This window comes from Perna viridis, chromosome 13 (assembly GCF_037379345.1).
Source record: "Perna viridis isolate PV_CMFRI_1.1 ecotype Kerala chromosome 13, ASM3737934v1, whole genome shotgun sequence".
NCBI classification, from domain to species: Eukaryota; Metazoa; Mollusca; class Bivalvia; order Mytilida; family Mytilidae; genus Perna; species Perna viridis.
The window spans coordinates 14,041,650-14,055,339 of record NC_142457.1 but is presented as its reverse complement, the minus strand read 5'-3'; the positions used below and the strand labels follow the sequence as shown (position 1 = coordinate 14,055,339).

At 31.3% G+C, this 13,690-nt stretch overlaps 1 protein-coding gene across 4 annotated transcripts in view; it reads right to left on the bottom strand.

Moving 5' to 3' along the window:
* Positions 1-13,690, bottom strand: part of LOC148599676 (uncharacterized) — an 89,917-nt gene that overhangs the window by 25,056 nt on the left and 51,171 nt on the right. For all 4 annotated transcript variants that reach the window (XM_088557989.1, XM_088557991.1, XM_088557992.1 and 1 more), the window contains 2 exons: positions 11,687-11,815; positions 1,806-2,071 (listed from right to left, as the gene is read on the bottom strand). In XM_088557989.1, the coding sequence (XP_088414115.1) occupies positions 1,806-2,071; positions 11,687-11,815 (395 nt within the window). The remainder of the gene's footprint in view (positions 1-1,805; positions 2,072-11,686; positions 11,816-13,690) is intronic.

Below are 13,690 nucleotides of genomic sequence, written 5' to 3'. Positions count from 1 at the left end.
AGACAAACAAAATGGTACTTTTTATCATGTAGACGGAAATTTGATAATAAAAAAAAATAATAATCACAATCCTTAAGCAAATTTTTGAGTAATCATTGCACAAAGACAAAAGATCCCTACACAGGGAAATACGTCATTAATAAAACAGGCAAACAAACACAGAACAGGCATAACAAGAAAAATATATTTTTGGCTGTGATATGTTTTTACAATTCGATGTTGTACGCATTCCAGGAAAGTTTAAAAAAATGCAGTAAATCAAGACACAAGGCTCCAAGGATGCTGAATGTTATACTCAGCCAGACAGGAAGTGAACCATTACAATGTTTCAATACCGTACTGCAGATATGTACTATACACACTCAAGTTATTTTGACCTGACTGCCCAATAGAAATTTAGAAAAAGGTTAAAATAATAAAGATGAACAAGCATACCTTATACGTTTACCCACTCTGACAATACTTAAAGATTTCATCTAAAACACTGAAATATTTTCATAGTTCACATGATTCACAAACATTAATAAGAAACAGTGTCCTTAACCTTTGACCTCAAATCAAAAAATGTCTCTCAATATTACCATATATATATCTACAGATTAAAAAAAACCATCAAAGCAAACAAAAACTAACTTTTCTTTCTAATTTTGAAAAATCTGGAAGAAAAATTCTGTACCCCAACATTTTTTGAAGAAAAAAAGGACAACATAACCTTTAAAGAAACTTAATTAAATTAAAAGGTCTACTTCAAACTTTTTTCACATTAAATATAAAATTGAAATCTCGTAAATACTAAGATATGTATACTATTGCTGCCTTTCAAAGGATTGATTTCCCCTGAAAATTTATCTTATTAAAAAAAACTGAGTCCAAAAAATTCAAAATCCCATTATACTATTTAAGGACTGTGAAGAGCTGCATACCAAATTGTATTACTCCCCGTGCATATGTTGAGACAGATGTACATTTCCAAGTAACTTACAAATGAACGAAAAATTACAACACATTTATAGTAAAAGTTATGAATCTAAGGCCAACAAAAATAATTTCAAGGTTGTCATGCCCCACTATCATCACATGTGAAGATACCTCAAAAGTGATTTGCATTTCTGTATAAAATAAATATGAAATAAATATGAAAAAGCACCTCATATCATCCTTTGGACAAGGAAAAATGTACATTTTTTTGCCACAATAAGTACAAAAATTGACGTATTTCTTGATATTGCTGAAAATTGGCACAAGAACCAAGAAATTAACCTTTGAATGGCCTTATGTCTTAGATTCTTGATGAGAAACTTTTTTCCCAACTGATTTTGGGTTTGGGCTATCTTCACTAGACACACTCCTAAAAGAAGCAAGTTGTAGAGTTTGCATGTCTTTCCCAATGTTCAGAGAGCCAGGTCGTAGTGACAAAAGAGATACTATTTTAGGATTGTGTGCTACATCAAGCCCATCACTAAGGTCCCTATTCAAATGTTTGTAAATTTCTGAATCGCTCATGTTCCGAAATAATGCCATGTCTCCAGGAATATCTTCAGTTGTTTCCTCTTGACCCTCTTTCATTTCTTGCTTTTCTTCATTGATGGTGGCAACATTCAGATGTACATTTACACGTTTCTTTGAGAGGCATTGATGCAATTTCAATAGTAAATATTCGAAAAATTTTCTTGGCAATTCTAAATTTTCCTCAGCAAAGTTCAAGAGTTCAGCTAGTCTCTTGAATTCAATGTAATGTAATGGGACAGCCTTCAAAAACAGATAAAATGCCTGAAAAGAGAGGTAGTAAATGGGAGACAACTCACCATGTCCAGTCATAATGGCTTCCATATTGGTTCCCTGCTGTAGGTCAGAGGTACCAGCAGCTTCTTGTTGACTTGTAAAGGCGTGAAGTAACTGAGTTAATTCTGGATTGTCACTAAAAATATTTGGAGCAGTTTCACTACAGGATATGTCTTTAAATCGGTCTGGAATTCTTTCAGTTGGATTATCTTCATTAGCATCACCGAACCCAAGATTTGTTAATATCTGTTCAGGATCATTACTACGTTCTTGCAATAGCATATCAACACTACAAAATAAAGAACATTTCCTGTCAACAAATAGCAGTGACAAGGTTTGAACAAAAGATATACAGTGAGGCTTCTTAAGTTTCAATGGTTGTTTTCATATACATGTACTACAGTCCAGATAACAAGTATAATATGTAAGTCAAGAACACAAAAGTCGGCTATTGAATACAATACACCATTTCTACACACAATGCATTTCCTAAACCAACCAACATGTGATGCACAGATATAAGTGAATCAGAATAAGATCACTGAGTACATGAAAAACTCATCCATCAAACAATAGTACATAAGATCTTTTTACCAAAGTTTCTGCTTTCACAAAATAATAACATGACTGAATAATACATTGTTCATATATAAAATGTACTATCAGAATATGGAAAAAAAGAATGCATTTGGTAAAACCTAACAAATGCACCAGTATACACAGGCAAAATTATTTCAAATGATTTTCACCTGAATTGAGCAAATAAACTAAGTGACAGAGTTCACATGAAATTCAGGTGAGTGGAGCCTTCACGTGAAATTCACACAAAGTGTTCACATTAAATGCATGTTTAGTGAATTTCACATGAAAATAATGTTATTTTCATGTGCATTTCACATGAATTTCATGTGAAGCTTGATTAACATGAATTTCATGTGAAAAATATTTGCCTGTGTATAACCTAATTCCATAATGACTAATACTTTTAGAGATCACCAAAAAGATTTTTAGAATATGCAAATTCAAATTGACTTCAAGAATGAATGATATAATGAATATGGAAAAAAATGGATATTGTGAAATGTAACAAAGGCACCAGGGTACCACTTTAAAAAATGGTTAATACATTCAGAGATCACCAAAAGGATTTTTAGAATATGTAGGTTCAAAGTACTTCAAAGGATGAAGGATCCTAGACCTTTGTGCATCCTAAATGAAAAGCCCTACAGAAGAAAGTGAAAGAACCTCCAAGTAAATGTGAAGGTCCAGGGCTAAATAAATCAACTTTTAACAGTCCTGCATCAGAAATAAAAGAGTCCCAGACCTAAGACCAGTGCTGATTTGAATCCCTGGGCTTGTCATGCCATCAGGACAAAAATGCATCATAATTGTATTAAAGTTGACAAAAGGCAAAACAAAATTTATAACTATTTAACCCCCCTTTATTACCGGAGTTTACTGTAAGTTTCAGTAGAAACTTTTCCATCTCATATTCTAAAATCCAAAACAATTCTGAATTTCAGCTATAATTTTCTTTATTCCACTTTAATCAACTACTGCATCATATGAGATGAGGGAAGGGGTACCAGAACAAATAATTGGCCTCATTTACAAAATGACTAAAAATTGTGAAAATATTATACAATGTATAGGTAAGGACCAAAATTGAAAAAGAATCTCGAAAATTAATTTTTGCTCCCTATAGACAAGAACATGACAAATCACTTGTACACATACTGATATAACAATCCCAGGCAGCTGTGAAATATTTGATAAACAACTTCTATAAATATACAAAATATTTCAGCTGAGCTTGGTGACATATTACAAGTACGATCAGTGATTACAGGCATAGGAGTCAATAAACTGTACATATCTACATGTAAATGTATAATATCATATCAATAAAATCGTAAATATTTTGTACTGCAACTAGAAGAACATGTATAAATAAGAAAATTTTGACTCAATCTTTTAAAATGAAACTAAAAAGTAGCATAACGACACATAAACAGATTAATGACCAAAATCTCCTGACTGTGGATCCTCGATGGGTTATTTAAGAGATTTGAGGATCCCTGCTTCCCTCTTCAAAATTATGTCCTCTGCTTACCTGTTCATAATTAAAGGCATTAAAAGTTGTTGAAAACAAGCTCAAAGTTGGTTGAGCACTGTTACAAAAAATTGGGAAATTTTTGCCCAAATACCCCCTTTTCAACCCCTTTAATTATTACTGGCCAAAGACCTGGCCATAGACCTATATTAGAGGCTTCTTACTTAAAACAAAATTTTTAACTGTATACCAATATCTTGTGGTTTGTTGGTGTCAAAACCACAGAATTTAACAGAAATGACAAATATGCAATTTTTGCATTGGTAAAATCAACAAGGTTGAATTTTTTTAAGTACGTAACCTGCTGTAGCTACCATATTCATTTAAAAAATACCAAAATTTAACACTAATTCACAAGCTCAGTACTACATTATAAGGATAGTCATTTCAAACTTTACCAAAATTTAAAAAAATCGTCAAAATTCTTATTATGCTTTATCATTCTATTCTGTACCTTATAAGTAATGTTTACGTCCAGCGGCTTCAGAGGTGAATTAAACGAAAATCACAATAAAAGTATAATCCAACACGCATTTAATCCAAAGAACATATTACAAGTTTGCATCAATGAAATATATTCCTATGGTAAAGATGTTGTATTCTACAGTTTATATCAGCAGAATTTACTACCTGAGTGGGAGTATTGTTTGATAGACGGCATGCATTACCCACTATGTAAATATACCAAATAGGTCCACCCTCCTATGAGAGATTTACGCTGTTAACAATTGTAGCTTTTTGATCTTCTATTCAGCTATTTTTGGTACAAACTTTTTTTACATTAATGACATTAGCAATTAGTATATATAACAAGCATTTACTGCATACTAATTGATACCAAAATATATATTTCCGAATTTTTTTTTGGTGCATTAAATAAAATTCATACTTTTCTGCAGATATTTAATCCAAGAAAAAAAAGACTGAGAACCTAATGCATATATACATAGTATCCAATCTACAATCTTGATTAAAAGAAATATTGAGGATGGACAGATGAACAGACAGACAGACAGTTCGTACATAAAAGATCACTGGGATAAAAAAGTCAATTAATAGACCACAGGTTTCATTTTCTCTGGTCTCCTTGATATGGGGAAATATTACCCTTCAATTCTAAAGGACCCTTGAAAAATTGATATCATAAAAACAACTACTATCTTTTAAAAAGATAGCCAATGCACTTTCTCGCTTTGTTCATTCCAAATTTATTTTGTAATCTGTTTTAATACTGTGCTACGTTTAGTAATTCAATTATTTAATTTGTTCAACGAGTAAGTTATTTCAAATTATTCAATATATTAAAGATTATAATTCAATATACCAACGTGATTGAAAATATTCCGGACACCAATGCCCCTAATTGAGCCTTGAATTTCATGATTGCTATCAATTTTGTCCAATGAAATGCGAGGTTGTATGCACAATCGGTTAAATTGCCATGGTTAAGCATCACAAGTATCACATGATGTCAAAGCAAACTCAATTCCGACTGTGTCAGAAAAATAATTAATTGGAAAGATGGGAGGGAATGTCCGTAAGACAATTATCATAGAAATAATAATTCCCAAGATTTGTAACATTAGAGCGCATGACAAAGACATTGAAATTAAGCAAGACAAGCATCAAATAGTAAGCTCTATAATCTTTAAATAATAGACCTAATAGTACATAATCAACAACTGTCTGTACAGACAGACAGACAGACAGACAGAAAATTCATGGTTGTAGGAAGTGGTATGGTAGGTCATGGCCGTACCAATAAAAAATTCCTACCTTCCCCAGTAAATTTGAAAGTAACCATAACAAAATATAAAACACAACTTACTAGTACCATTGAAGACCACACAAGGTAGTGACAGACACAATCAAAATTAACCTTATAATTCCGATTCCAATAATTTATACATTCTACATGTTCGTGTCACCTAGCATGCGAATGGGGTCATAATCTAGATCTTCCTTGATGGATCAAGATACTACAGTAATATTTATTACCTATACTTGTAATAATTTATATTACATGCTTTAATCATACATTTTCAATAACTTGGGTCATCGTTTTTGTGTTTATTTAAACTGATAAGAGTGTGTTCATTGTGAATTTATATGACATGACACAATCTTAAGGTAAATTGTAATTTTTATTATTCATAGGCAGAAAAAAGTAAAATAAAACTATAAAAAGGTCTTTGATTTAGTTAATTTATTGGCATTTACCATGAGTAAATTGCATGCACGTTTCTCTTTAAAATTAAAATAACATCACATTTCTGAAACTAATAAGCTCAATAGGTGATACATCTGTTCCCCTCCATAGAACATAAAAGAAATATTGAGATAACCCAAATGATACTGTACCAGATGGAAATGCCAAATAAGAGGTTAATATTGGCATCATCTGATGAAGATACTGTGCAAGTTTCATCAGATTCCATTCAGACAAATTCCAAAGTCAATCTTTTCCATGAGGACATATCACAAAAGTCATCAAAAGGGAAAATAAAATGGGAATTGCACAACAATATCATCTGATAACAGATGTGTACAAGTTTCATCAAATTCCATACTGTAGTTTTAATATAAATACAGTGGATTCCTCTTAATTGCATATCCAATTTGTCCAAAAAAAAAAAAATGCAATTAATAGGAATATGCTATTATCAAAAATGTTGACTTTGGTATGGTATAATGGTCTTATTCTCCTATACATCTTCCTGTTCCTATAGAAACAAGTCTAGGGCATTGATTAAACCAAAATAATGTAATTACAAACAAAGAAATAAAGTTTTATGGCTTTTTTCACTAATTTTACTATAAAAACTTAGTATCAAACAGTTGAATTTGCTACACTCCTTGAGACTTTTAGGTTTTGATAAACGAATGCTTCTATCAGGCATTTAAACACATGATAAACATATGCTCCAAACATGCATTTAAATGCATGATATTCGATTGATGAAAAATAATAATATTAACAAATAATGAATATGGAAAAAATTGTGAATATAAATAATGAAAAAGCTAAAAATAATAACAGCAAAAGATATAAAAAATAACAGCTAAATAAAGGAAATAATGAATGTACAAAATTAAAAGAACATTTCTATCATGCATTTAAATAAAGGCTTGTATCATGCGTTTAAACAAATGCTTCTATTGTCCATTTATCGTACGTTTAAACAAACGCAAAACAATGTGCACACAGGAAAATATTTTTCGTGTGAAATTCATGTTAATCGAGAAAATGCTATGCAGTTAATGCAAATATGCAATAATCAGGTATGCAATTAATTGGAATCCTCTGTATAAGCATTCTATACATCATTGTGTATGGCACAGGTGATTGAAAGTTTATAACCTTTCTTTAAAAAAAAATATAACCCCTTTTTTCTTACCATCATACTTGTGCAGACATACAAGTACTAATGTACATAACCTTATATTTCATGAATAACATGTCACAAGTGCACAATTACGAAAAAAAATAAATTTGTGCAACTTCAAAGTTAAGAAAAACACATTTTCTTGTACCGTTTTTGGTATTTTTAGAGGTCTGATACAAATAAGAATTTTTTTTAATTCAATCATCTGAATTTATATAATGGCACACTGCACACTTCGTTGCATCAACTAAATATTACAAAAAGAACTGTACTGTGGGTATTAATTCTCAAGGAACTTACAATGACAGTTTCCATCTCATACAAGATGTAGCATGTACTTTGTAAATTGTGTCTATTGAATGCCTAAATTGAGTGCATGCTACGTGACCATTGTGTGCAAACATCACAGAATATTTTCTGAAGTTTGAGAAAAAAAATCACTTTATCATTTTATAACCAAAACCTTTTATTATTTTATGACCATAATTTCAACTTCAATTTTGAATTTTCAGTTATAAAGTGAATTGATACCCCAGTATGTAATTATACATACATCATGTATACAGATGTGTACACTGGCCATATCTAGATATCTTTTAGGAGGTTTGGAAAGGGAGGTATATGGACAAAACCTCCCTGACTTTATGAGTGCTTCATCAATTTAAAGCATGATTTGGGTTTGAAAGGGGGGGTCATTGCCTCCTCTTTCTGGTATGGAGTATTTACCATGGACTCATGCAGGTGTCATATGAGGCAATTAGTGTATCTGTAAGAATGGAGGACTGAGCTTTCCATATAAACAGAAGGAAATTTCAGAAAACCACAAGAACTAATATCCACAAAATTAAAAATATTTTCAGAGTACATTTTCTTTCATGCCTAATAGAAAAATGTTATTCAATGACCACTGTTAAGGTCTATAAATAAACATTAATGACCTACATCACATGACATTGCAAGGTCACCATATACAAAAACATGGCATTTATTTTCTGATCAATGCATTGAGCTCAATATCAATTTATTGTGAAATGTGTCTAAATGAGTGTTTTATGCAAATGAAAACAAGAGGGAAATTAAAAAAAAAAATCTAAGGAAAAAATGACTAAACGTTTCCTTAAACAAACATGAAAAATCATTTTGACAGTAATTAATGTTAAGTCTAAATAAGCTTCCTTTAGTGTCAGTCCCTGTAAGAATCAGGCAGTAGGTGAAACATGGTATGAAAAAAAACATCATTTTGTGTAATTTGACTATTTGCACCATCAGAATCAAGGAAAACAAGCAAGATTTTCCATATCATGCTGGACCACTCAGTTACAATTTCATTGAAATGCACTGAAAATAAACATTTCAAGGGCAGATAATTCTGTCAAAAACCTAATTTTACTACAATTCTATTGAACAACTTCTGAGCCAAGCCAGTGATGCAAAGATCAAATAATTTTCTTTTCAAATAGAGTAAGTATCCTTGAGTGATATTACATTGTCAGAACGGTGAGTTTTTGACATGCATGTTTCTGATTTTTCCCATTTTGCCTGACTCTTACAAATATTGACACTTAAAAGGTTTTGTATAAAACATTGTGACAAAGATTAATAAACATTTCTAATGTTTAGTAGCAATGATTATGATTTAATGACGAAACTTTTGACAAATGACACAGCACATTCATAAGTGTAAAGAGTTAAGAAAATGCTTTAAAAAATATTACTTTGCATGTTGTATGAATAGCATCATCTTCTATAAATATAAAGTATAACCATTAATTTTAAAAGGTGATACAATGAAGTACAAGTTAACCAAGTTTCATGATGATGGGACCACACATTCCAAACAAAAGGTTCAACAAAATCTTGACACACTTGACACACTTGACAGCAACTTACAAACAAAGGGATATATGGGAAAAATCGTGTTGGGGGTGTTGGGGGAGCGGGTGAAAATGTGGCATGAATTTGAAATATTTTTTCTTGAGGGAAACAACAAGGGTTCAGACCATTTTCACAGCCCTAAGTGATTCATCTGCACCTGTGACACTTAGTTGGTTTAGGGAGTGACCAATATTTGTCTCAAATAGGAATATATGACTTAGCGCTGTGTAAATGACATGAACCCCATTTGCTAAACACGGTATGCATTTCCCAATTTATCAACATTCATAACAACTTGTATCTCTGAAAAAAAAGAGGAAGGAAAAAAAAAGAGATATTTGTAAGCTATTGTTCACTTATGATACCCCCACTTTCAATTACAATTAAAGTCCTTGGTTAACAGCAAATTGTAGTCAAATGTCCAAAAATGGCATACCTACATAGATATGGTATTAAAATTTAGTGCTGAGAAAAGTGAGACAAATATTTAACTTTTAAAAATATAAAGTAAAAAAATAAACCAAGTCTTCTGTAAACAGGAAGTTTTTGTCAATTTTTTTTTCTGAAAATGGGACCCACAATATGGTTTACCTACAGGAAGAATGTGTTATAATTTCAAACTGCTGTGATGAGTTGTTGTTGAAAAAAAATTATGGACACATAGAAACAGGTACAAGGGTAAAACAGTATACTCCTTCTCCCCCGTACTTGGGGAATAAACATGTAAAAATAATGAAAAATGTAAAAGGAGATAAATTCTATCCACAAAAAAATTTATCAGCTTAAAAAAATCCATTGAAGGAAATCATAGCTTTTTTGACAGATGTGCGTACAGACATACAAATAGACAGACAGACAGTACAAATCAAGTTAATTATTGTAAACTCATTTCCATTTTTAAAAAGTTCTTTTTACAATTTCTTGCCACTTTTTCAAAAGTAAATAGGGAAATTACTATAAAACATTGATATGGTAAGAACATAAAAAGTAAGATAATATCAAAGAATACAGAGAGAAAGAAAATATACCATTTATTATATTTAAATCAACACTTATAATTAGTTGCATCACATAATTGAAAAAAAATGGAGTATTTCCTTTTGGAAACACAATTTAAAAACTGATTCAAACCACTAAAACAATTAAGGTCAACAGAAAAATATATTCATAACTTGTAAATACAAACAAACCTTCGAATACAAACATTTTCTCCAAACACTAGGAAGAAGAAACTTCTCAAACCTTATCCTTATTTTATAGATAACATTATGACCCTGAACTTAAGATTCATATGTCGATTTTTTCAATTAAGCATTTCCCTACTGATAAAAGTTGATAAAGCTTTCATAATTACACAACAATAGCTTGTGATGCATTATGGTTACAAAAACACCTGCATTTTAAACTATTTATTTGTATTCTATCTTTAGAGGTGTCTTAATATTAAAGATTAAAGCATTTCAGAACTATAAATTTACACATTACTATTGCAGTTCAATTGCTCTGATACATACACAGTCTAGAAGCCAATTGGGTAATTGTTGCTATCAAATACAGTTATTTGCAGCTATTGAGAATTATCAGAGAAGATTATGTAATGATTTTCATGGTTACTAGGTTATTTTTCAGATTTACATAATTGCTAGTACATATTTTTCACTGTTATACCCAAGCTATGAATATGTAATAATGTTATTTTAATTCAGGTTGCACTTCAATACACCATTCTCTTTCTTCTATATCCCCACTGGCAAAGTTCTCGATTGTGCTAGCTCAAATATGTGATTGTGCTAGCTCACATATGTGATTGTGCTAGCTCACATATGTGAGTATGCCATAGAACATTGATTGGATGATTATGGTTTAATTTGCTATGGCAGACATCTCATGCATTTCAGGAAGAGAACAATTGTCCAATCCAACAGACTGTTTTGTACTAAAATGACTACAACTGATCCAGATCTTCATTTAGCTAGCTCACATAAACAACTGCCAACGGGTACGCATGAAACTCCAGTCTGACATATCTTTTAGAAGTTTGGAAAGAAGGTATATTGATAAAACTTCCCTGGCTTTCAGAGTGCTTCATCAGTTTTAAGCATGTTTTTGGTTTGAACCAAAAAATCACACTCTGACAAAATACGTCCACAGTATACAAAAGACGTTAACATCCTTTCTACATAACATATTTACAACATCACCAGTAAAAAATGGGAAATATAATATAAATAAAATGTGAAACAGATGAAAATACAAATTCACAACAAGGAAAAAGGAGGCCTGAACTTTCAATACAAACAGATGTAATATCCAGAAAACCACAAAAACTAATATCCACAAATTTAAAAATATTTTTCTACTGACATTGAGCCTACCAGTCATTACTCTAACCCATCAAATACCGCTTGCTTGGTGCAGAATCTCTAACAATTCTTGGTATGATTGGGTCAGGGATCAAATCCATGACCTTCCACACTCAGCATTCTACCCTTAGACCATTGAGACGGTTCCATGAAGGAAATAAACTTACCTAATATCACTTGATGTGCTTGTAGCAGTGTTCTGTGACAGGTCTGATCCAAAGCTTGCCTGTTCTAGATTGCCCAGGAGCCATTTTAATCTTTTATCAACAGGGACCTCTAACTGCACTGTCTCAGATCTAGAAAATAATTGATAACCATGACTTTAAAACTGATAAATAATTTATATCATACTTTATAGAAAAGCAAAGTTCAAAAAGATTAGCTGGAAATCTTTAAAGGTTAGTTTGTTTTTTTTTTCTACCTTTGGTTCGTGATTTTAATATAAATATAATTTTAAACTTTAAGTGTAAGTGTGTAAGAATCAGGCAAAATAAGAAAAATCAGAAAAATGCATGTCAAAACCCCCATGATCTGACAATGTAATATCACTCTAGGATACTTTCTCTATTTTAAAGACCTTTATTTGATCTCTGCATTACTAGCTTTGTGCAGAAATTTTTCAATAGGATCTTAGAAAAATTGGGTTTTAGACAGAGTTATCTGCCCTTCAAATGTTCATTTTCAGTACATTTCACTGAAATTGTAACTCAATGGTACAGCATGATATGACAAATCTTGTCTGCTTTCCTTGATTCTGATGGTGCAAACTGTCAAATAATGATGTTTTTTTTTCATAACATGTTTCACCTTCTGCCTGATTCTTACAAGGACTGACACTTAAAAACAAAGGCAAATATTGCATGTCATATTCGTATATAATCATATTTCTTTCACAGAATCATTGGTATTTCAGGTAACATTAGTAAAAAACTTTGAGCGAAACCCCCTTATTGATACCTTTGCCCCTGTACCACAATAGAAATTATTCAGACGGAGGCACAAAGTAAGAGGTGCATGATGAGATCAGAATTAAATTGTTTGTACTTATTTCATGACTTTTCCAATCCCAGTTACAAATTATGCTGGTATTTTCATCATAAATGCGACTCAAAGATAGATTCTAGGTTGTTTCGAAAGCTGACAATATTTTTTTTTCACCTTTTCTTAATTTGCATGATTCTTTTATAATTACATTTGCTTATGAAGTCCAATAACACATATGAATTCTATTGTAATGAGATGGTGAAATTAAGATTTTTAACATAAAAGCTTAAGTGAACAATTTAAAATCTTAATTTTACCATACTGAGCGTGGAGAAATAGTTTTAATCAAGAATAATCTTTGACGATGAATTTGTGACCAGTAGAAGTTTAATAGTTCATTAATAGGCATCTCCTATTTTTATATTAAAGATGTTTGCTGCTCATGTTCGGCCATTTTTTGTCAGATTTTCAGAATCCTCTGGTTTAATTCATTTCATAGCATAAAAAGCTTCTGCCTGGTGACCCCCATTTTTCTCTTCATAATTTCATAAAAAAAAAAAAAAAAACATAAAATGTTATTTCAGAAGATTTTATGAAATCCTGATATGTCTTCGGGGTTAACCTGCTCTGACAAAACCTATGTAAAAAACAAGAGAAAACCTTTTCCTGCCAAAATTTAAGAAGCTTTTATCTAAAAAAAAACAAAATAAAAAAAACCCAGACCCATCAATTTTTATTCTTATACAATGTATTATTCTAGCAATGAAGATTTTATTACCCTATAAAATTTCACAACCCTTTAAAATCCGTGTTATTATGAAACAGAGCAGCGAACATCCGTAAGGGGGATAGGTTTCTCCCACTAAATCTGTACAAACCTTGGAAAATATAATATGGCTGGAAAATCAAAGTCTTGGAATGGGAGAAAACTTTTCCTATTTATGTAAACTTAAGCCAAAATGTAAGATACAAGTACAAGTATGTTTGATGCATCAGTTGAATTTATAGCAAAATAAATTACAACATTTTGTAGCCTGAAGACCTAAATGACGATAAGTTCAGGCACAGCATAAGTGACCTCTTACACAAAAATAAACGTGCATGAAATCTTGTAATCGAACAAGTTTTTCAATAACACTTCTAAGCCAGGTGACCATAATGCAACACAGAAATTTTCAAATTAAAAA